Genomic DNA, 26,089 nt, shown 5'->3' with positions numbered 1-26,089 from the left:
GTAGCTTCTACAAATAAAGAGATCTAGCTCAAACTTATGTCTTTCATTGTTTTATTATTCCCTTTCCCTTGAATATCCTAATATTCATCAAAATTATAGATCAAACAATATAACTTTTCCTCACCAGTTTTTGGATCCCCGTCCTATGGGCATGCTTGTAGCCTTGTTGGACTATTAGGGTTCTGTGGTTCGTCAAACCCCTAAATTGTCCCGTGAACTATCTTAAAGTAAGTTTTCCGACACCTTTCGTTTGATACAGCTTTTCTCACAGTGTTCCAGCTCTCAATTATTCCCTCAGGTAATTCCTCGTCCTATAAGGTGCGAGCCACGCCGTGATTTTTATCACACGAGTGGAAAATTGCAATGCATTTCCGCTCATAGACAGCGGGCTGCGTTTTCCATAAGTATCCTATGGAAAGCATTTCATGCTCGATTCGCGTGTGGATTATCGCCTCGGATCACGCAATGTAAAATCCACTGTGGACAGGCGGCCTATTATGTATTAAAGCTAGTAATAACACTCACACATTATTAAATACATTTTTTACAAGTTCTTAGAACTGGGAATATGTGGTTAGAATTGTTTTTTAGGGATCTTTAAAATAAGGGATCAAGTCTTAGGCTGGGCTCACACAGGGCGATTTGCCGCGGAAATTCCGGACGGAATTTCGCCGCGGCAAATCCGCCTGCAGCCGCTAATCCCGGGATTAGCTAGCCATGTGGACGAGATTTCTCACAAAAAATCTCGTCCACACGGGACGGCGAATCCGCCGTGGCAAAGCTGGCAGAAGCCGGCAGCGCGGATTTGCCAGCCGCAGCATGTTCATTTTTTTTCTTCTTCCGCTGCGGCCGCGCTCTTCTCTATGGGAGCGCCGACTGCAGTGGAAGAGCGAGCAGCCAGACCACTTCAAAACCCGCGGCTAAGTGGAAATCTCGCGGTTTTTCACTGCGGCCAAACCGTGAAATTTCTGCCGGGAATCCGCCCCGTGTGAACCCAGCCTTAAAATGCACAAAACTGTGGTAGGATAAAAAAGTTTTTTAAAAAATCAATTAGAAAACAGATAAAGTAATGTGGTATCTAATTTAGCGGGCTCTTTGAATACTTCATTATTGTTGGTGGTCAGAAAAGCATGATTTTCTAGGGGTATTTCACTTCAGAGTAGACATTGCTTTAAAGCTCCATAGAAACACAGAAATATAATTACCAGGGTGGGATTCTGCCAGCAGAGAGTTTTCCCTTTTGTCCTTCAAATAATAACTTGTTTGCCGCCAGAACTGGATTTTTTATTCCTGAAAAATGACAAAAAGAAATATATGCTAAAGTATAAGAAATACTAAACTTCATCATTCTTAAATTAACTTATGTATGTAAATCTAATATATCAGAACTGAATCTCCGCTATATCAGCTGCGCTAAGTTTTTTTTTTTCTATTTAAGTTACCAATGCAAATGCAGTCGGGGCCAAAAGTAAAGGTGAACGAATTCAAATGGGGCCTACTAAATAAATTCAATTTTATTAAGGATTAGAAGGTTCAGCCATGTTTTCATTTCCTGATTATTCTCACTGACATCATGCATATAGATCTCTTCCAAACCTCTATGAACCTGTGTAGCAACTCAATTTATCGAAACCGTTCACAATGAAGGAACAACTGTTTAATACTCTGCTCTTTCGTCTGATTCCAGCTAACTCGAACATGGAACTTGTTCAAGAAGGATAATGTGGGGTGAAATCAAGTTTACGCACAGCTTATAAAACACACAAAAAGAGATGAAGATTACACCTACTTAAAGGAAAACCTCCATCACGTTTATTGTGACGGATGCCTTTAAAATGTGCTTTTTGAACTTTTTAAAAGAATTATTAGTTTCAGGAAATAAAGTTTTTTCGCTATATGAATTTCCTGAGATACGAATATACTTTCTGCAAAAATTTCTGATGGTTTTTAAGATCTATGCTTGCAGTGACAATCTGTTGTGGTTTTGTGACCAGGATAGATATTAAGCCCCTGGAATTAAAGGTGTATTCCAGTTTAAAATGAGCTCCAATTGTAAAAAATAACTCACCCATAAGGTTTTTTTTTCATAAGTGCTCCATTCTCCTGATCATCTTCTATTTGTATATTCTTTCTTTACTGCCATGGGGTATGGACACCACCACCATCCAGCAGCGATGGCCACTTTTGTGTAGTTTCTTTCGAGCAATTTCTTTACTCATTGGCTAGGGCATGCACACCAAGCTCCCGTCAGGCCCATGTGGTGATATTCATCTCAACTAGGAAGACTTCTTACAATGCGCAATGTCTTCCTATTGACCTAAACCGCTCGACAACCCCCCTGTTGCTACCAAACTGTCATAGGGTGCCTGCTTGTTCGACTCTTTTCAATATACATAAATTATATGGAGAACAGTCTACAAGATAGTTGCTGCACACCAGTTTGCTGTACGGCATGTAATGTAATGATAAGCAACGGAGAAAACCAAACAGTGAGGGAATAGGGGGAAATGAGGCAACTATTACTATGGCTAGTTGCACCATGCAGGCAGGTTTTTATGCTGACGATATTGCGAAACACTCTGCTAGCAGCTCATATTCAGCCCTGCGGTGCAATGATGTCAGCACAGTGTCCCTGGTCTGAGCTGCCATTTAGAAGGCAAAATCTAGCCCAGGGGAAAGAGAGAAGAAGTCGACCACACACACTGCTGGAGGTAAAAAGGGGAGATGGGAATACCCCTTTAAAATAATGACAATTTTCTTGAATGACTGCAAGCAAACAACCTGAAAAGTATCATTTTTCATCATACAAAAATCAGCTTACATTTGTTGGACCCATTTTATGTCTTTTTAACCTCTTTATACTATTAGAAGTAAAGGGTTGTGGAGATCCCCTAGAATCAGATTCAGTAAAGAGATTAACAACAGAGTATGGCTGGGAATAAAAATCACCTCTGGGAGACAAATGAAATCAGTCCACCCATGTATTTTGTAATCAGATACACTCGCTATGCACAAATTTTATATATATATATATATATATATATATACACACACACACATATATACATATACATACACACACACACACATATACACATACAAACTCACTACATAAAAACATATAGGCACACTGGGTCAAATTAAATAAGAATGCCAAAAAGAAAAACAGTCAGTTTTCCATGGTCTGCACAGCATTTTCAGTAGCAGCAAATCGGTGAGATTTAAACAAAGTTCTTTTTCCTATGGAAGAGATTCTAGTTTGGTTTCCCTAGTTATTCAGTTATTGCACGGACAGTTGAAAGAGTTGGACATTGACTTATAGGATAGCTACTTTCCAAAATATATCACTAGAGAGATAATGTTGCTTTACACGCAACGATTATCGCCCACAATTCGATCAAGCAACCGCAAATTAGCTATACTCATTGAGTGTAAACGCTGCCATCGTGCACTTTTCGGCTGAACAATAATTTTAAGGTGAGAATAAAATCCATCATTCAGCTGCAGAGAGATAACGCAGACCGCAGGCTGTGTTCTCAGCGTGTGCTGGGAGATTGCATTGTATTCTGCCGACAGCCCATGTGAGAACAATGCAGCTGTGTGAGTACCCCAGCCCACATGCTGGGCTCTGCAAACAGCTCCCAGATGCCCTTTTACACGCAAATGAAGCTGATCAAGTGTTAATGGACATTAGTGTCCATTAATACTTCATGCAGAATGATCGCTAAAACTGTAAATCTTTTAATCGTTTGAAAGATTGTCTTGGCATGTAAATGGGCCTATAGTCTTCCTTTTTTATAAAACAGCTAACTTGCATCCTTTTTCTCCCCAGAGCAGCACTGCATGGCCTAGAAGACTCCCTATGCTAACCCGATGCCCTCCACAAGTAGAAATGGCACCCTTCTAGTTAAGAGAGAAATCATTTTTGAAAGGAAGTGACTTTAGCAGTTGTTTATAGCTGGGAAAATTGCAGTTTCTGGAACTGAAGGAAGGAGCGACTGCAGCAGCAGTGAAGGGGGGGGAAAAAAAAAAAAAGGACTGTGTCACGGCTGCAGAATACGAACCGCATGATAGGTATTGTCGAAATAAAATATATAGTCTATATAGGACTGAAATTTTATTTTTGAAATTTTATTTCTTAATTCTAAACAAATTTCCACATCTTCCAAATCTTCCAAATCAAGTGGATGTATAACGGGTCTGTGATATGAGAAGTAACATATCCACGTCAATATTCCGAGTGAAAGTTAAATCTATATTTGTACCACCCAGAGTTGTGGGAGAGTTTTATGGGCAGATCATCTAGATTAAAATGCATTCTCAAGAAATTTAAAGTCAGTTTGGCATAGTTCTTGAAATCTCCAACTAGCATGATGGGCACTTGGGTATCAACTATCATGTTTTCACTGATCTCTTTTGTAGTCTCTGAGTAAACCCCCAAACAGCAGCATTTCCAAATCAGAGCTGGAGACGTGACACTTGGCTGCCTTAACTTTGAGACGTTCCCCATAAGCCTTTTGATGTTCGGCATTAGTGATCTTAGGACTTTTTGTAATTCTCACGAGCCGCTCTATCCTCTTGAATGATTTTTTGATAATTTTGAAGCAATTTATTAGCTATATATCATGACATTTTACGAAAAAAAATACACCACAAATTTTCAAATGTTCACCATTTACTTTTTTTTTTTTGCCGTACACTTGTAAAACTACGAATCAAACCGCCTCATACGACATGATAGCACACTGGAGTTCAGAGCTACACTAATTTTTTAGCCGCACGGAACAGCAATTTTGGTACCTCCATATGGTGATGCTATTGTATCATTGGATAATGTCATACTGAGGTTGGACTCTTACTGCTAGGTACAGCGGCCCTTCCTCTATATAAGGAGATATTTTACACGGTCGTCATACAGGTTGTCTAGAAATTATTTTGATTTTAAAACTTTCATGTTTTAGTAATGCTCACCGGCTCAAGTACGGTTCCGAAACTAGAGACAATTTCTACGTCAAAACTGTGCAGATAATTTGAGCAAGTAGCTCAGGAGCCACAGCCAGAATATCAGAAACTTTTATCCTTGGCACACTGGTCTTTTTTCTAATTTACTTGTTGCTTCTGCAAACTGACAGACTCGACAGATTATCACTTCAGGCAGTTCTGACCTAAAGACGTTCTGAAGGACTGGTGGTGAAGACTTCCTATGGAATAAATCTGTATTATGGCAATTCTTTACAAGTTTAACCTGGACAAAATAGATTCTTTCCACTTAATGTATAAATGGGTCAATTGTAGCCCATTCATAGTGCCATATAATAGTCAATATCAACTGCTATTTACCCCTTTAGATACTTTGAAACCCTCATAATTTATAATGATTACACTTTTTGCAGCGCCAAAATTAAAATGCTCAATATGTGATTGGTTGGGATCCACCGCTCGTGATACCCGCCGATCAGCTTATTGAGCACGAATGCCTCTTCAATGTTTAATCTTGTACATGATTGTGCTCTTACTAAAAATGCAATGTTATTGACAGCATCCATTCTGAGTACTACAGGCTTGTCCCATTCACTTCAATGGGAAAAGCCTGTAGTACTCAGAAAGGCCCCCATCTATATCGATCTATCTATAAAAGGTGAAAGCCCTCACTGACTAATTCTTTAACTTCCCAAAGTCGTATAAGCGTGAAATTTGGCACGACCATTCTTTAGGTCCTAAATAGGAAAAGTAAAGGGGTCACAACTTTAATATTTAATGCCAAGTGCAAAAGTATTGGCACCCTTATGTACCTGATCTAATTCTCTAACTTCCTGGTGTCATACCAACCAGAAATTTGGCACAACCATTCTATTAAGGAACTAAATAGGTCCTGAATAGCAACTTCAATATTCAATTCTAAGCATGAAAAACTGTAAAAATCCATGATTCATGACACAGTTCTTTTCTGAGAAACCATAAAGCCTGGGGAAATTATTTGTATAATGAGGAGAATCTATCTGACCTCTGGGGGTCTACACTGAGGAGAATCTATCTGACCTCTGGGGGTCTACACTGAGGAGAATCTAACTGACCTCTGGGGGTCTACACTGAGGAGAATCTAACTGACCTCTGGGGGTCTACACTGAGGAGAATCTAACTGACCTCTGGGGGTCTACACTGAGGAGAATCTAACTGACCTCTGGGGGTCTACACTGAGGAGAATCTAACTGACCTCTGGGGGTCTACACTGAGGAGAATCTAACTGACCTCTGGGGGTCTACACTGAGGAGAATCTAACTGACCTCTGTGGGTCTACACTGAGGAGAATCTAACTGACCTCTGTGGGTCTACACTGAGGAGAATCTAACTGACCTCTGTGGGTCTACACTGAGGAGAATCTAACTGACCTCTGTGGGTCTACACTGAGGAGAATCTAACTGACCTCTGTGGGTCTACACTGAGGAGAATCTAACTGACCTCTGTGGGTCTACACTGAGGAGAATCTAACTGACCTCTGTGGGTCTACACTGAGGAGAATCTAACTGACCTCTGTGGGTATACACTGAGGAGAATCTAACTGACCTCTGTGGGTATACACTGAGGAGAATCTAACTGACCTCTGTGGGTATACACTGAGGAGAATCTAACTGACCTCTGTGGGTATACACTGAGGAGACTCTAGCTGACCTCTGTGGGTATACACTGAGGAGAATCTAGCTGACCTCTGTGTGTACATATTGAGGAGAATCTAACTGACCTCTGTGTGTATATATTGAGGAGAATCTTACTGACCTCTGTGTGTATATATTGAGGAGAATCTAACTGACCTCTATGTGTATATATTGAGGAGAATCTAACTGACCTCTGTGTGTATATATTGAAAGGCTGTAAAGTGCCTAAGGAAGCGTCCATGGACTGCAGGGATGGAAAATGCCTTTAAGGCTAAGAATGGGCTGCAACCTCCAGTCTGGGGGTAAATTTGAATAAAAATCGGTGTTACCTTTAAGGGTAAAAAGTGAGGAAAATGGGAAGGGGTGGCACATTCTGCAGAATGACATTGGTACATGCAGTCTGAGGAGAATCTTACGCTCCTCTATATGTATACATATTTTATTCCGCAGTTCGTCTGAAGTAACCATGACTTCATAAAATTGTCCACGCAAACAACTATAAACATCTGTACCAAATTAACTCAGGCGAAGCAGGGTATACCAGACAGTCAATAATAGGGCGATTTGCAGTACAAGCACGATCTATACACTGAATAGGTAGTCGGCAGGGATCATGAGTGGTGGACTGATCAGATATTAATGGCCTATCCTGAGGATAAGCCATCAATTTTAGAAGGTTGGATAACCCCCTTTTAATTCCTATGGCTCTTAGAATTATTTGAAATCTGTAAAATAGAATTTTACAGAGGATTAGACCCTTACATATCATGCTTTACAGGAACACACAAAGATATATCATGCTTTACAGGACAAAGTAAATAATTAACATTAACCATACCACTCAATGATCCCACTGCTCCAAAACTTAAAGACTTTCCATCCATGATACTGGCATCACATTCGATTTCTCCCAGTAGATTCAAATTTGAACCCATTCCAGCATTTGTAAAAGGGGAATCCTATACAGCGAAAAACAGACAAACGATTGAAATTACAAGCCTTAGGGCCTGTTCAGAATGTGTTTTACTTTACGTCCTGGGGTTCTGTCTGAATCCCTGAAAACGTGCTTCAGAGGGAACCATAGGCTTTCATTAGTCAAACAGAAACCAGTACAGTCTGCACTTGAGCAGAATTCTTCTTCCTTTCTGGAATTAGTGCTGGACATAATAACGTAGTTGACTACACAATTTTGTCTGGCACAGTAACAATATCTGACATGTGATGGAGTGATTATATCAATAAATGTGTTACTAAACCCTTTCCAGTCCAATTTGGATCCTGGTTTTCCTAGGGGGCTTACTCTTGTTCTGCCGTTATACAACTGCGCTATATGCTGGCTAAAGCCAATACTGCATAAGGTGACACATTGGATAGGATCCGACAGCAGGGAGGCTGGCAATATACAGGAAGAGAACCCCCAATGGACATCACCCAACATCGGAGCTGTACAGCCTTAAACCATAATGTCTTCACAGGTCAGACAGTGGATTGGAAAGAGTTAAAAACACATCATGGATGTTCTATTGCCCATCTTGTGTTCCATAATTCTGGATTTTTTTGATATATCAATTAGATTTTTTTTTCCATTGCGATTACTGTATAGCATTTAAATCCAATGTACTATAGAGTAAATAAATCAGATGTACTAAATCATATATAATCACACATACCTCTAACTCCACCAGAGCTGCGGTAACAGCATCTGTGGCAAGATCACCAGCTTGTAGCTTTTCAATTGCCTGTGTATGAAGAGTAAATGTTACACAATAATATGAGAAAAAAAAATCAATAAAACATAATTTGGAAAGGATACAAATTAAGAAATATTGTAATAAAGGGTTACTATAAAAGAAACTTTTTATAGAGACCAAAGTATTATTGATATAGCCAAAATACTTATATGTCTTAAAATGCTCCAGATTGATCACAACTGGATGGTCAAGTCGTCAGATTTTAAGACTATTCAGTCTAAGTTTATGCCGCCTATTAGTTTACACCAAAAAAAAAAATCAGCCAAAATTTTGGCACAATTTTGCTAAGTTTGGTGCGGTTTCTTTTACAGTAACATTCTAATTTGTTGTACACAAGATATTGTCAGGGCTTTGAATACACATGAAAATAACTCAAATTTAACTTGTGCAGGAAAGTGGACAAGGGACAGTCTAAAATGTAGAGTCAACAGCCATTTGCTGCAAAGTAATCCTTTAAACAAACAAACCAACCAGAATCTAACAATGAAGAACTTTTGGGTCCATCACAGATTCTAGGCTTATGCCACTGATTTCCAAGGTTATAAAAAAAATGTTTTTTTTTCTTCCAAAAACAATATCCCTGGCAAGATCACAATGAAATGTAATACCTCAATTGTAAAACTGAAGGCAGTTAACCCAAAGATCCACCATTGACAATGTGTAATGTTCACAGCTCACCTCCTCCCCTTCCCAGCACAATGAAGTCACAAAGCATTCCAACAACACTCTCCAACCTACAGAATCCTATAGTCCGTGCAGCTGTTGTAAAGTAGTTCTCTGAACTATTGTTAACACAGTAGAGCAGCTGCTTAGGCAAGATGGCTGCACCAGAATAGAAAAATTTAAAAAAAAAACTATTATAACCCAGAAAATAAAAATGTATTATTAAAAAAAAAAGTGTTTCAGTACCTGGTTTAAATTAGTAAAAAAAAAAAATCTAGGCGATCCATTCCCTGTAATTAAGTTTTATACAATTTATTTTTCAACTTGTATCTAATTGGCATCTAAGGAGGGGAGTTGTTGCCGTGAATATAAAACCATGTGTTGCGTGGAATTTTTCCTTTAGCAACATAGGATATATACAGGAATCAAAGAGTCACAAAAAGCATAAACTATTTTTTGACTGAATCAAAATATCACATTTGGGAAACATTTGGAAAAGCAGAGTCTGCATGTATGACTTGAGATGAATGCATGTCTGGCATGTTAACATCTTGATTTTCGAGCTGTGATTCATCTTGAAGCTATCACAAAATTGGTAAGGATGTGGGTGAAGCATGCCACTGCACGAAGGTCAAGCTCCACACACACACTTGTGAGTAGGAACAGGAAATATTGCCTTAACAAAATAACGGCCAGTCTAGTAAAAAGTCGTTACTCATTACAAAATCCTTCCCCAGCTCCGTATAAATATTCTCCCGAACGTCTCCAGTGCCATATCTGTCTCTTCATTTGCCAAGCTTACATTTTAGCTGGCTTTTCAAACAAGAGAGAAATTCAGACACTGCATCGCTCAAGCGCACGCCAGCACTAATCATTTCCCCCTAAAATTACATTTCTGACCATGTGCTTTAGGTATTCGGCTCAAGTCAAAGGATGCATTTTTTCCTGAGCCAAGTACAGGCTAATGAAAATACAGGTTATGTAATAAAGATGCTGTTGTCAGACAAAGAATCCAGGAGAAAGTGGCCCTGGCCGGTGGAGGGAAAGGCTCGTTCCTTGAGATGGAACCACATAGTTTTCTGGTGTGTAACGCATTGGCATGTGCGTGCAATCCGAATAATAAAGAGTAAGTGAATTACACACATAGACGGAAAAAAAAGCAATGCATTCTTTTACACATGACAACCTTATTTCCTTTGCTGCTATGTTAAAAGGCCAAAAGACAGAGCAAACTAATGTAACATTTGCTTGTAGGTAAAAACAGAAACAAAAAAAAGAAGAAAATGGTCAACTGCCACAAATAGGAACCATTTGGACCACCCAGGCTGATGTCCGCGAGTTTCTTGGAAACTCTTAAAGAGAAAGTTAATTTTTGGCCACTTGTCTTGAGAGTGACCCTTTATGAACCGTGTAGTGAATATCAAATAAGGAAATAATTTCCACAAGCACCACTATTGCACCGGAAGCCAAAAGGTTTATTCACATTCAGAGCTCGTAAAGTACAGAACTGAGTTCATCCAGTTTTTCTCAAGAGCCCCAGAAGGAGGTTCAACTCATTGTTATTGATAAGACTGGAACATGTTTATTAGACCCAGAACTGGGAACACTGCAGGACAACCCCAATGGGATAAAACAGGATGGGCGCAACACTATGGGTCCGGGTCCGGTCCCAGAAGCAGCTGGACTGGTAACATGATAGCCAAGCCAATCACCAGCCTCAGCAGTCATGTCTGCGAGAATGGTAAGTGAATTCTGAGACAAATGATTAGATGAGCAGTCACAAACTGCAAATTATTGCTGGATTCACAGACGTGACTAACACTAAAAATGTATTTTTATTAAATATATTAAAACACATATACTGGGCACTACAAAGACAACACACATAAACCAGGTTCCTCCAAACACCAGTTAGTTATAGGAGGATAGGGGCCTGGAGTTATTTTATACTTGATAGAAGATAAAAAGGATGTTTTTTGATAACAGAACACTCTACCCAAGATGGATTCAAGAGAACAAAGGACGATTCAGTATAGGAGCTAAGAAACCTGAATTATTCTGTGTATGAACAAGACAGGGTCACCATTTAGACTCTCACTTGTGATGGTTGGTACTAAGACACTCTCACTATCAGTGATCAGAACTTAGACTCCAAAGTTGAGCGTCCTAAATTGTTGTGTATATAGACAAGACAGGATCACCGTTTAGGTTCCTGTATTAGTCAGTACTTATACTCTACGCGTTTCACCATTGATTTGTTGGATCATCAGGAGATACAGTACTTGAGTTTTAAATTCAAAGGTAGAAAGAATCAGATATCCCTGAGAGAACATCAGTCTGATTAGGAAAAGCTGTATCTAAGGTTAATAGGGGTACAGCAGAACTTATGTGATGATCGATATCGTAACCGGGATAGATGTCCCTGTTATGAAAGAGTTCTATACTCTCAATTGGGGCATTAAGATAGCTCTTACGGTTAGGGGCCTACCAAAGTAGATTCCTCTAATTTAGAGTACTTAGATTAAGTGCTTACGCTCAATAGCTAGATGATATATAGAGGTACATAATTAGATGTCTTTATTTCCCAATATGCGAGTCGATACAAGCATGAGATTGGAGCAGACCAAGCACCGAGAATATTGGGAGGACACTGTTCTAAAATATCTGTCCGCTAAAAAGATGGTATAGTGCTTATCATGCACAAATAAGATACTCCATTAGGTATATATAGAGTAGTTAGCGTACCAGAGCTAGAATTTAGGTCGTCGATATAGAGATAAGACATAAATGTGTGTCCAGATCTCCTGACCCAATTAAATGCACTTTAAGCAGGCAAAATGGGCTATAGTGCTAGATTCCAACCTAAAGTGCTCGCATTAAGGTCATTGATGTAGAGATACGACATCAATATGAGTCTAACTCTCCTGACCTAATTTAAATGCACTTTTGGGCGCTGTGCATGATTTTTAGCAGACGAGCTATAGAGCTAGTTTCCAACCCCAGTACTATTTCTAACTCCGCAGGTTTAAGGCAAGCAACCCCAACAAACCCCCCAGATGTAGGGCTCAAGGAAGAGCAGAGAAAAGAGTATGACCCATCGCCTTGATGGTAGGCTAGGGAATGTGTCATTCATAGCTCAAATTAGCAATTAAGGTAGGACTATCGGCCTATGTAAGGCCACGAGCGGGTCGGATTCCGGCCACAGGAGCCCACAGTGGGAGCCAATTCTGCCTGCGGCCAAGGACATTTTTTCACCTGTCTGAGTCTTCTTTCTTCTGCATTGTGGATACGTGCGAACACAATGCGTGCATGCGCAATATACGTTTTTGTTTTTTTAACTCCCGCTTTCCCGCAAATCCAGCGCACGTCTGTAGTGTCAGCTGTGGGTGTGCCACGGATCGGACAGCTTCCATTTACTTCAATGAAAGCCATAAGTGCGAGATCTGCACAGAAATGGAACATGCTGCGATTTGTTTTCCGGACCAGAAGGTCTGCAAATCAAATCTGCATACTTTAATTAATTTGTGGACTCCCATGCATCCCTATAGGCAGCTTGATTTGCCCAACTCCCACGGATGCCCACGGTGATTCGGCAAATCAAATCCACCCGTGGACATGAGGCCTAAACTCTGTACCCAACAGGGCAACTGAACGACAATCGCTCACTTGTTGGAGTCACTTGGTTTTCAATTCACTTATACAGGCAAGCATTTATCTAAAAACAAGAGTGATGGTCTCTGGGATGACTGTCAGGTGCTTAAAGGGGATCTGTCAGAAAAAAACAAAAAATTCATACTCACCTGTGCCTTACGAGGCCGGAAACCAGGGGGCTGCTGCTCTTCTTTTCCTACGGCAGCCGTCCGATTGCAGGGCAGAAGCTGGCAAAGTTCCAGCCTCCACCAGTTCTCCGACCATGCCGGGCGACAGTTCCTGCCACCCGGGTCAGTGGTCAACGTATCACAAGTGACGCGTCGCCCACTGATTGGTCTGGCCCCATGTAACCTCTGTCATCCTCGGAGAGTCGACGGCAAGTGCGCATGTGCCCCCTTCCCGGCACGCTTGCGCATTCGCCGAGGACTCACCGAGGACGGCAGAGGATAGACATGGCCACGTCGACGAGAGCGCGCAGGAGCCAACCCCTCACGCACCACGTAAACAGCAGAGAGAAGAACAACAAAGGGATTAGGTGAGTTAGCTTTGTTTTTTTCACAGGTTACACTCTACAGGGATGGAGGGCAGAGTGCAGGTGAGTATACATTTTTTTATTTTAATGACAGAATCCCTTTAAGTACCTGACAGTAGTCCAATGTAAAGGTACCCTAAACATAGCAATCTAAGCATAAAGCATGAGAATGTCCAACCCGAGAACTTATGGTCCTTTTACACAGGCAGACAATCTGCCCCTGCCAACTACTACTGATCAACAACAAGCATTACCATCACGTTGATGAGCAGATTATTTGCTCTATGGTTACGACTGATCGTTAAGATAGTTCAGCCCTATTGATCAGCTGCACGTCTTTCGATTTACATGGGGAGATGTGCAGAAGAGTAGCAAGCGTTCTCTCATATGTTGGCCCCTTTACATGGCCTGACTGTTGGGCAAATTAGTGTTTAGAGGAACACTTGAGGTGTGGTAGCTGAAGACCAAGGCAGAAACAAAGAAAAAAGCAAAAAGTACTTAGGCCTCCCTCACACAGGCATTTTTGTACAGCGTTTGGCGCTGCTCTTTCAGCACTGTGCTAAATACTGTACAACGCTCCCATTCATTTCAATGGGGCTGCTCACACAGGGCAGAAAACACAGCATCTTCAACGCTGTGCTTTGACAGCTATGTCCTATTTTTGGCCGTTTTCAGCCCTGTGTTGCCCATTGAAATGAATTGGCAGCGGTTTTAGCGCTGCCGAAAATGCGGCACAACTTGGTACCGCGCTTTTGGAAGCGCTAAACGCCCTAGCTACACTGGCTCAGTAAAAAAAAAATCAATACTCACCTTACAGGTGATGTTACTGTCCCCGGTGGCGCTTATGGGACTTGTCAGCTGTTCGAGGATCTCTTGCTAGCAACGGAAATTAGAAGTCCCCGCCTACAGAGAGAGATTGCTTTGAGTGACTGAGCGCCGTTGAGTGACAGCCCTCTCAGCCAATCACAGCCAGCGCTGGAAGTGTCCAATCACAGCCATTCATTCATTGAATGGCTGTGATTGGACGCATCCAGCGCTAGCTCTGATTGGCTCAGCCGGCTGTCACTCAGAGGTGCTCAGCCAATCAGAGCAATCGGCCGGCTTCATAAGGTCCCGGCAGCGGTGCCAGGGACAGCAACTTCACCATTTAGGCGAGTATTGATTTTTGTCTTAACAGCAGCGTTGCTGAAACCGGGCGGAATCTGCAGTAAACGCAGTGTTGAAAAACGCTGCATTTCTGCAAACACCTGTGTGAGGGAGGCCTTACATGATAAACCAAAAAAGACAGACAATGGGCAGTGGGGGTAGGGTAAAAGAAAGGAGTAACAGTGAGCAAACTGTTGTGCTAGGTGGAGTCTTTCACTCTAGAAGGGATCTAATACAGAGATTGTGTAAGGACTTATTATACCATATACCAACATTAGTACTAGCTACCATCAGTACAGTTATGTGCATGAGCAGTCCCAACGGCCACTTTTCTTACTTTTATGGTTTATATAGATTTATAAAAAAAAAAAAAAGAAAAGTACGGGGTTTAAAGATAATTTGAGATTCAAAACTTAAGTGATCAAGGTTCTAACTCTGATCCAGAATGGGTACATGTGCAGGTCCAGAAGAGTTGTTTAAGAGTTTCCACCAGCACTCCGCATCTCCAAAAGACATCAGTGACAGATGGACTCAAGATATGTATAAGACTTGGTGTATGGTAACAGATCAAACGTTTATATTGGTTCTCTCGATAGATTGAGCAAATGAAGTTATGTCTTCATGTTACGATCAGTGGTAGTAAAACCTCTGAGACAGTCATCGATCTTGGGAATGAAGAGGGGACCACACTTATTTAGCACTAAATCCAGCCATTCACGTAGATGGAGCTGTGATGTAGTTCCCTGTCCGGGGTGCGGCTGAGGCAGGCACTCTTGTACAGAGAAAATTAGTAAAGGGGACACCGGACTAAACCAGTGCTGTGGCCCATTCATTCCCAGGGGTCGGATACCCATAGATTATAAAATATCCTAGAAATATGCCATAACTTTATAAAATGGGAATAACCCTTTAAATTCTGCTCTTTACAACAATAGATACCGTTTCCCCCATATTGACATCGTGATATGGAGAGGAGACAACAATGTAATCCTACCTTTTTACATGCTCGTTTACAGACATGCTTGTATTCCTTCGCTTTTGATTCAGAGTGATATCCAGCACCTACAGATTAGAAGAAATAGAACTATTAAATAAAACTTTTTAATGAACAGTATTTTGCTACTATGCTATTTTCTAAGGCTCAGCTCATTCTACCATCATTCATAATGAAGCCATGACAGCTATGATGGATCCTTTTCCATTTGCCATTCTTGTAGTCAAAAATATACCCCACAGAAAATGACCACCACCAATGTGAACAATAAGGCCTCATGCCCACCACTGGGTCGGATTCCGCCTGCGCAATCTCGCAGCAGAATCAGACCCGGCGCCTCCCAGACACCATACTCACCTCTCGGGATCCGCAGTGAGATCCTCTACCGGCGAGTTTGCGCAGTGCAGTTCATGATGCAATTTCAACACAATACTTCCACTGTGCTCACAGCGCAGAGTATTGCGGGACGGACGGCTTCCATTTACTGCAATGGAAGCCGTCCATGCGATTTTCCGCGATGAATAGGACATGCTGCGATTCAGCTCATGGACAGGGGAGAATCCGTTAACATAGCATGTCCATGGAGGGACATTGCTGCAGGATTCGCGGCGGTGTCTGACCGCAAATCCCGTAGCGATTATCCATCTGTGGGCATTTGGCCTAACTTACACATCAATTCACTAAAAACCATAATACATGACACACAACTTATGTCTACTGTAGAACAAATATATAGGCAGCTGGGTTAATTTCAGCAAAAACAACCCCACCACATTACTATTCTAAGTATCTAAGTCACGAAAGATTGCCTTATCCCAACACTGCAGGACACATCATTAGAATCTCTTGGTGATGCAGTTGCAGGGTCCGGCGACTAACTCATCAAAAGAGATATAAGGGGAAAAAAATGCATTTCACATTTTCGACATATACAATTGTGTCATTAAAGACATTTATCATATCAAAATCAATGGGGGTCTAATGTCCCACTTAGATGGGCCGAGAGTCATCCAAACAACTGCAAGGGAGCTGACGTCACCACTGACATCACCGCTAAGGTTATTAGCACTCACGCACAGTGTGTAGCAGGCAGAGTTCACCACTGGACCGCGGGCTTCTCGCTAAACGCTTCACATTCTATGTGAAGCACTGAGCGGGTAGCATTTACACTCAGCGAGAATCCCATGATCCAGCTGTTTTTTTATGCTGACTTTCAAAACGAAAAGTGAACGAATAGTAAATGATTTTTTTTTTACATTTACACTGGACTATTATCGCTCAATTTTGTTAGTCTGAACGAATTTTGTGCACTAATCATCCGGTTAAAATAGCCCTTAACTGTTAGGAAACCACCATCACCACACCCCCTCCCCCGATTGGCCTGCTGGTAGTCCAATGGGGCTGGACGTCCACATCAGTGGTCACGGACAGAAGTATAATGGATTGCTTTGCTCCCACTGAAGTCTATGGAAGTGAAGCTGTCTATTATACTTACGGCCCTGACCTTCAACAACGACATCTGGCTTTGCTGCACTGGCAGCAGTCCGGCCGATCAGGAGGGAATCCTGAGCGGCGGATCCCTGCTAATCTGCTATGGATGACCTCTCCTGAGGATAAATTATGAATAGTAAAAAGTGAGAAAACCCTTGTCAAAACATTACCACTTACCTGCATGCACCAGCACAAACCCAGCTCGCTTTCCCTTCTGTATTTTACTGGTGTCTACTTCTTTGGTTGAGTCTGTCTCTTTTTTAATAGAAACCTGAGATGATTTAGAAGGCAATGGTTCTGATGTATTTACAGCCTTCTCCATAATGGCACCACAAAGTTATCATTGCTGTCCTGGAGAAAACAATAAATAAAACATTAGGATAGCATATTTACCAGCCTGGAGTGGACATACGTATGTACAACTGCACCCTGGCCCTCGCTCCATCTAACCACTTTGATGTAGAAGTTGCTATTGACTACGGCATCCAAGTGGCTTACCAGCCAGGATTTGGGTTCTCTATTCTCACAGTCGTTGAAGTAAGAGTCGCCTCCCATTCTCTCTCACTCTCCCCCTGCTTCCCCCCGCATGCTGCTCCGGCGAGTACATAGTTACTCGAAAAGACTGCTACTCGCTCGAGCAGCAGCCTTAAACGAGCACGCTCGCTGATCTCTAATTTCCGCATATATAAAAGGTCTCATTAAAATAAAGTGCTATTTACACATGCACACCGAAACTGCGCTTTTTGATCCCATTGCTTCAAACATTTTAACAAAAAAAGTTATAAAAAAAACAAACAAAAAAAAATCATATATACTGCAAAGTGGTACCAATTTTTATCCAAGAAGCAAGCCTCCACGCAGCTGTATTGACAGAAAAATAAATGCTATGTTGGTCAGAAAATAGCAACAGAAAATTTTTATTTCTGTGAAGACATATTAATTTTTAACCCTTTCCAATCCAGTCTGACCTCTGAAGACATTATGATTTAAGGCTGCACAGCTCTGTGGTTGGAAGATGCCCGTCGGGGTTCTCTTATTGTATATTGCCAGCCTCTCTGCTGTCGGAGCCTATCCAACGTGTCACCTCATGCGTACTGGCTTTAGCCATTATATAGTGCCATTGTATAACGGCAGAAAAAGAGTAAGCCCCCTAGGAAAACCAGGATACAAATTGGATTGGAAAGGGTTAAAAGCCGTACTACAAAACTATATTTGGTATCGTAATCATACTGACCCACAGAATAATGTTATCTTGTCATTTTTGCCGCCAATGTATTTTTTTTTCATATTTCCCTCCACTTGGAATATTAAATAGTGGTATTAAAAAATACAACTTATCTTGCAAAAAACAAGCAAGCCCTGAGAACGCAGAGTCGGTGGAAATTTTTTTTTTAAAGTTATGATTTTTTTTTTTTTTTTTTGAAAGCCGAGCAGAAAATAAAAGTTTGTCAACCTAGATAGTTATTTCGCAGAAAAATAAAATTTATGAAATATTGGATTTGGATAGCGCCTCTTCGCCTAGATTTTCTTTACAAAAACATTGGGCTTTAAAGTAGCTTTTTTTAACGTCATTTTCTCCAGTTCCCAAATGGATTGCTCCAAGACAAATTGTTGGTAAGGCGATGACTGCACCATGTTAATCCCCCGTTTTGAAGTAAGATTTTCCATTCCAAACTTTTTTTTCTTCCCCCTAAGGATCTCAATACATTGGTTTGACTTGATGTTTTCTCATTGGCGCTAGAAGAAACTCGATTGTGCATTTTGGTTCTGGTACAGTTCTGCTTGCCAGTCTTTTTTATACCTAGGTTACTGCCCTATATATTTTAGGACAGCCAGTTCAAACAGAAGAAAACCTCTTTTTCACTGCCTAAGCACAAATTGCTTCCTCTGTTCCTTTCAATTCTTCCTTAAGAGGTTTATAATTTCTTTATAGATTTTTCTCTTCATCATATTTGGTGCCACTGACTTAACCCTCAACCTAATAAATATCGTATGACTGAACAGAAGTTATGCATAGCGTAGTCCAGTTTCAGAAATAATTTTTAATTTTTCGTGTAAATCCCACATAGTATCTTGAAACAAACAAAAGTCCTGGCGGCACATACATGAACATGTCTACTCCAGTACAAGACGTGATTATCCAAAGCCATCACATACAGAACGCCATAGTGGCAGCCAAAGTAAATAGACTGGCGGGGGACCGTGCGCCGGCAGCACTAGAGCAGCAGTCAATTAGAAGATGTATACAAGCGGTTATGTTATTTTTTTTGCTTAAGTAGTACATGGAGTCATGTTCTGGTCCATTCCAACAAATTAAAGGGGTTGTCCCGCGCCGAAACGTTTTTTTTTTTTGCATTAGGCCCCCCGTTCAGCGCAGGACAAACTCAAGGGATGTGGTGAAATAAAAAAAAAATTTTTACTTACCCGAATCCCCTCTCTGCATCTTCTTCTTTCTTTTTCTCCAAGATGGCCGCCGGGATCTTCACCCACGATGCACCGCGGGTCTTCTCCCATGGTGCACCGTGGGCTCTGTGCGGTCCATTGCCGATTCCAGCCTCCTGATTGTCTGGAATCGGCACGCGTGACGGGGCGGAGCTACGCGATGACGTGTAGAAGGGGGCGGAGCCAGAACGCCGCTCGTGCCCGGACCAACCAGAAGGAGAAGACCCTCCTGCGCAAGCGCATCTAAAAAAGCAAGACGACCCCGAAATTAGACGGAGCCATGGAGACGAGGACGCCAGCAACGGAGCAGGCAAGTGAATAACTTCTGTATGGCTCATATTTAATGCACAATATATATTACAAAGTGCATTAATATGGCCATACAGAAGTGTATAACCCCACTTGCTTTCGCTATAGTCATCAATAGGTGGCACTAGAGACAGATTATTTTCCTACAGAGGAAAACTATTTTGCTTACTTTTTCCCAGTGTACAACAGGATCTCCACAAGAAGAATGAGTAACTTCCGAGAGCCAGTACACCCTGCATTTATTACAGCCAAAGAAAGCCCTACTATGGTATGTACCCATAAGGAACAACTTCAAACGTCCACAAATTAATTTCTCAGATATGACCGATAACCCAAGTCATGTTTAAAGCCTATTTTTTATTTTATTTTATTGGTACTATAGAATATATTAAAAAAATAAGAAATATTTCTGAGTAGAGTAAAAAGAAAAAAAAAAAACTATTCAACATCTAACCCATAAGAGGAGATTGAAAAAAATATATATATGTATATATATGGTAGAGCGACCCTGGTGGAGAAATGAAGAAGAGATTTGGAAGTTGGTTGTAAATATGGTAGAAAAGTCTTATAAATTTAGAAGGTGCTGCCCACCCTAAATGACGTAATACCCAAATGGGTAAACGTTTTGAACGACAAACCAAAGAAAAATTTTCTTGGAGGGATAAATATGGCGCGACCTTCAGACATGAGCTAAATGCCAAACTTTCTCTGTTTATTATTAAACCCGGCTTGTATACGCATTTCAAGGTTAGTGAACCTCATCCTCGCTGGGAATACACATCTTAAACACTGACAGTGTATCTAGCAGAGGATTTTTTCCAGCATTGCTGAATCTGGGAAGTTGGCCACTGGGTACCGTACGTCACAGTTTGGTGACAGTTGGTGCCTGTATACCCTGCTAATGTGACAGCATTCAGCATGTGGGATAAATGATGTAATACCAATTAGGGTTTTTCATTTATTTTTTTATGCAACAACTGGGAAAGGGTTTTTTTCCACTTTTAATTTACTATTAAAATGTTTTTATTAAAGCTGTTTAGCCCCCACATGTGACCTGAATTAGCAATTGCGCAATTGCATGTACAATATACTGCAATACTTCAGTATTTCAGAATACTGAAAAATTTAATGTTTAGGTCCAAGGCTACCATGGTAACCAAGCAACACTGCAATCTAATTGTGGGGAAGGGGGGTGGCGCTCAGAAGACAGAGGGAACCCCCTATCTCTGTCAGATTGTTTAAATGTCTGACAGATGCATCTAGATGGTTAACAGCTTCTGAGCCTACTCCATACTCTGACAACCAACATTAAACATAAAAGGGAGAAAAAACAAACAAAAAATATGTTTCTACAGTGCACAAACTGCAACAAAAATTACCTGATATCTTTATTCTACGGGCCAGTACAATTACTACGTTATCAAACTTGTAGTTTTTTTTTGCTGTAGTACTTGTATTTTTTTTAAGATTTTTAATTTTAAAAAAAAAATTTGTGTGTCCATTTTCTGCGCACAATAACGTTTTTATTTTTCTGTCGACATAGTTGAGTGAGGACTGATTTTGTGCGGTATGTCCTGTCGTTTCCGTTGGTACCATTGTTGCGTACAATTGACTTTTTGATCACTTTTTATTACATTTTTTCTCAGAGATAGAGTGACCAAAAAAGTGCATTTCTGGCGTCCTTTACTTTTTTCGGACCACGTTCATCGTGCGGGTAAAATAATTTGATAGATCAGACTTTTACAGACGCAGCGATACCAAATATACTTTTTTTGGTTTAATATTTAGATTTTTTAATTGCAAATATGGCAAAAGGTTTTTTTTTTTAACTTTTATTACTTTTTTTTTGTTCTTATTTTTATACTTTTTAGTCCTCCTAGAGGACCACAACCAGCGATGCTTTGATCACTCCTGCAGTATGATGTAATTCTATAGCATTACGTCATACTGCTTTTTGACAGGCAGTCTATCAAGCCACTCCACGAGGATGGCTTGATAGGCAGTCTGCTGAGGCAGCCCTTTTAGAAGGCCCCTGGCTGCCATGACACCTGCGCAGCTCCTCCGCTGCAAACATCTGATTGGTTGCATAATTCGGAATACTTAGTATTCCAAAGCAATAATGTGTCAGTGTTACAATCAGATAGGCAGATACCTATGACAGACCTGGGGGCCTTTGTTAAACTTGTGACTGACATGGTAACCCAATGGCACTCCGTGATCATGTCAAAGGATAGGCAGACCGAAGGAGCTGTCTTCTTTTGTCAAGTGCCTTAGATACGGCTAGGAACTTCAGTATCCAAGTGGTAAAATGACCAAGATCAGGGGTATCTCTGATACCTGGGATTACAGTAAGAGTCCCTGTCAACTACTGCTCCTGTACCAATTCAATCAGCCTGACGTAAGTGTACATCATGGAGTCTCTAGTAGAGATAATCCATGGCATACATGGAGCAACATTCAGCAGACTGTGGTCACTTCCCAATTAGAGTGAGCTGCCATGTCATCAAACCACCAACCTTTATAATTAAGCCATAGCAGACATAAAACGAGAATAGACAAAAAAAAATGCAGAAGACACTCAGAGCTAGCTGTGAACAAATACCATGTTCAATATGTTGATCAATGACCTGATAGAGGGGCTGCACAGTAAAATATCCATATTTGCAGACGATACGAAATTATACAATTAATACAAAGGAGGACAATGTATGGCTACAAAAGGACATAGACAAACTGGGAGCTTGGGTAGAAAAATGGCAAATGAAGTTCAATATTGATAAATGTAAGGTTATGCACATGGGCAGGAGAAACGGATGTTACCAATATACACTAAATAGGGTACAGCTAGCGAAAAGTGATATGGAAAAAGACCTGGGGGTACTAGTGGATTATGGACTAAACTGGAGTAACCAATGCCAGTCAGCTGCTGCAAAAGCAAATAAAGTCTTGGGGTGCATTAAAAGAGGTGTAGGGGCAAGGGATGAGAACATTATTATTCTTCCACTATATAAGGCACTTGTCAGGCCTCACATGGAATACTGTGTACAGTTTTGGACACCGATGCTCAGGAAGGATGTTACAGTACTGGAGGGGGTTCAAAGAAGGGCAACTAAATTAATAAACGGAATGAGAGGACTGGAATACCCAGAGAGGCTATCAAAACTGGGATTATTCACCCTGGAAAAAAGATGGTTAAGAGGTGATCAAATAACCATGTATAAGTACATGAGGGGACAATACAAGGATCTCTCCCATGATCTGTTTATACACAGGACTGACTGTAACAAGAGGGCATCCGCTACGTCTAGTAGAAAGAAGGTTTCATCACCAACACAGAAGGGGGTTCTTTACTGTAAGAGCAGTGAGACTGTGGAACTCTCTGCCTGAGGATGTGGTGATGGAAAAAACCAAAATCGATAGAGGAGTTTAAAAGCAAACTAGATGTCTTTCTAGAGCGCTGCAATATTACAGGATCTAGACATTAAATAACCAGTGGGGTTGTTGATCCGGGTCTTGGAGTCCAGTAGGAATTTTCAAACGTTGATCCAGGGATTATTCTTACTGCCATTATGGAGTCGGGAAGGATTTATTTCCCCCAAAAGGGCTAATTGGCTTCTGCCTCATTGTTTTGTTTTTTTCACCTGAATCAACCAGGGGGGTGGAAACTGGATGGACGCTGTCTCCCTTCAGCGTAACATACTATGTTATTATTCGATTGGGCTAAACAGATAGAGGGATCAGTCCCAGTTGTACACCCCCTAAATTCAATGGAGTTTTCAACAGAAGTCCCTCTAGGAGCATGCATTCCTCATCCATCAGTTAAAAAGTATTTATTTCATTGCAGGCATTTCATGATCCTCTTCCCCAGGAGTGTAGAAACAACAAAACCCAAGTCATCAATTGATTTCAATTATAGCACTCCTTTATTCACAGCCACAAGCTGTCAAGATAAACAGCGAAGAATCTTGCGTTTTAGTCTATACTATCGGATCTGTAAGCATGTGACGTGAAAGTGATCCTGTGTATGATACATGTCAGAGGGGATGCACACACTGATTCAGAAGGTGAGTCACCTATTTGCATAAAAGGCTTGCTCTATGAAAAACCTTTTATTGAAAAAAAATGTAAAAAAAAAAAACACTTTATTTTTATTAGTTATATTTAGAAAATTATTTTTTTGTAGAGTAGGGAGAAGGGGAGGCTTAAAGGGGTTGTCCCGCGCCGAAACGGGTTTTTTTTTTTTTCAACAGCCCCCCCGTTCGGCGCGAGACAACCCCGATGCAGGGGTTAAACAAGAAGACCGGACAGTGCTTACCTGAATCCCCGCGCTCCGGTGACTTCTTACTTACCTGCTGAAGATGGCCGCCGGGATCTTCTCCCTCGGTGGACCGCAGGGCTTCTGTGCGGTCCATTGCCGATTCCAGCCTCCTGATTGGCTGGAATCGGCACGTGACGGGGCGGAGCTACAAGGAGCCGCTCTCCGGCACGAGCGGCCCCATTCAGAAAAGAAGAAGACCCGGACTGCGCAAGCGCGTCTAATCTGGCGATTAGACGCTGAAAATTAGACGGCACCATGGAGACGAGGACGCTAGCAACGGAACAGGTAAGTGAATAACTTCTGATAACTTCTGTATGGCTCATAATTAATGCACAATGTACATTACAAAGTGCATTAATATGGCCATACAGAAGTGTATAGACCCACTTGCTTTCGCGGGACAACCCCTTTAACTTTTTTTCAATTAAAACAGTGGTTTTAATTTTTTGGCAATAGGGCCACTTTAAAAGGGATTGTCACACCTCCAGCTGTTTTAAGACAGCTCCATATATTGCACAGTGGCCCAGGTTGGTACTGCAGGCTGAGTCCCATTCACTTCATTATGAATCAGTCCCAACAGGGGCCACTGTGCAATGTATGGAGCTGTCTTAAAACAGCTAGAGGTATTTAGATAGAAAGCAGCATCACAAGGCAATCTGCTCTCTGCAGCTTGCCAAGAGCTGTTGATCAGCTGCACTTGCACAAGGCAGTCAGTGCCCCCTTCTTATTGGGACAGCAAACTCCTAAGGCCAGCTGTGAAAGGGTCAGATATTGACTTCAAGAGGTTTTCCAGGACTTAAAAAGTTAAAAGGGCTGCAGACCCAGAACTCGGAAGAAATGGTGGGCGGTCATGTGCCATTCATTGTGTAAGTGATCACTCAGCCACTCACAGGCTTCAGCAGCCACAGAAGAATCGCTGCTGAAGCCTGCAGCACCTGACGGGGGCAACCAGGATGGGCAAGTACTCAATGTTTATTGATTTTAAGCAAGTTTCCTTCCTTCTCGGGGGCAGTTGTATAGCCACCAAAACATAATAAGGTCACTAATTAGTTGGCCAGAAGTTACCAAAGTTTTACATTGTGCCTAATACGCATATATAACTGCTGGTCCTCTTGGTTACCCACTTGATTTCTCGGTCCCTGTACACCCCTAACCTTTTACCTTTGCTTACCCACTTTACCTTAATTCTCCTTTTTTTCTGCCCTATTTCCCCCCACCTTCCCTCATGGTTCCTGACTTAGGTTACTGTTAAAATAATATCTATAAAGAAGAAAACACTGCCATGCCTGCAAATAGTGTTTTCATGTTGATTCATGGATATACCGCATAATTTATTCGAGTGTCGTGACATGAGTGGTTCGAATTTCATAGCGCTAATTGTCTGGACATGCGTGCCACTCCACTGATACCGAATTGTAAAGGTTTCTGATAAATGAAAATCACAAATTAAGAATTTATAAGAAAAAAAACATTTCCAAAGTTTCACAATTTTGTTTTCATTAAAAAAACATTCGTAAATTGTGACTTAATTACTAATTGAACATGATGTTGAAATGACTATTAAAGAAGCTAATTTGAAGTTGGCAATATAAACATGTGCAGCATGATATACCACAGCCAGAATGACATGGAGATAGAACTACTTTTCAAGTTTTTATTGCACCTTACAGATGTTTGACGTGGGCACCGTTGGTGACTACACCACCTTACAAAGCATCTCAGATGCAGTGGCATCAATAACACGATATGCTGGAAGACATCTGGGCAGAAATGAAGCACCAACTTAGCATCTGCAGCATCACCAATGGTGCCCACATCAAACATCTGTAAGGTGCAATAAAAACTTGAAGAGTAGCTCTATCTTTTCATGTCATTCTGGCTGTGATATAACAATTCATGTATGAATAAATCAGCTTTACTTTTGCACCATTCTTTCTGTATATGGTCATTTTTACATTTAGGTTGAAATTTCAATGGACATAGGTCCCTTATATCTAGCTGCGAGTTACCAGAAATGGGGTTGCAGAGGTAGAATTTTTAATACCACTATATTTGAAAGTGGTTTCTTGCAGATGATCATCCTATCTATGATACTCAGTAACTGATGGATAATAACCAATCTCTACTCTCATAAAACTT

The 26,089-nt window shown here is 41.1% G+C and overlaps 1 protein-coding gene across 1 annotated transcript in view; it reads right to left on the bottom strand.

Annotated features, from left to right (window-relative positions):
- The window catches only part of TASP1 (taspase 1), a 156,482-nt gene that overhangs the window by 121,781 nt on the left and 8,612 nt on the right, over positions 1–26,089 (bottom strand). Inside the window, exons 3-7 of the mRNA XM_066595631.1 lie at positions 17,059–17,232; positions 15,391–15,458; positions 8,324–8,392; positions 7,492–7,612; positions 1,206–1,290 (exon numbers count right to left, since the gene is read on the bottom strand). Coding sequence (XP_066451728.1) covers positions 1,206–1,290; positions 7,492–7,612; positions 8,324–8,392; positions 15,391–15,458; positions 17,059–17,203 — 488 coding nt within the window. The 5' untranslated portion in view covers positions 17,204–17,232. The remainder of the gene's footprint in view (positions 1–1,205; positions 1,291–7,491; positions 7,613–8,323; positions 8,393–15,390; positions 15,459–17,058; positions 17,233–26,089) is intronic.

This window comes from Eleutherodactylus coqui, chromosome 3, assembly GCF_035609145.1.
Source record: "Eleutherodactylus coqui strain aEleCoq1 chromosome 3, aEleCoq1.hap1, whole genome shotgun sequence".
Classification (NCBI taxonomy): domain Eukaryota; kingdom Metazoa; phylum Chordata; class Amphibia; order Anura; family Eleutherodactylidae; genus Eleutherodactylus; species Eleutherodactylus coqui.
Note: the sequence above shows the minus strand (reverse complement) of the source record. Positions and strands in the feature narration are given on the sequence as shown.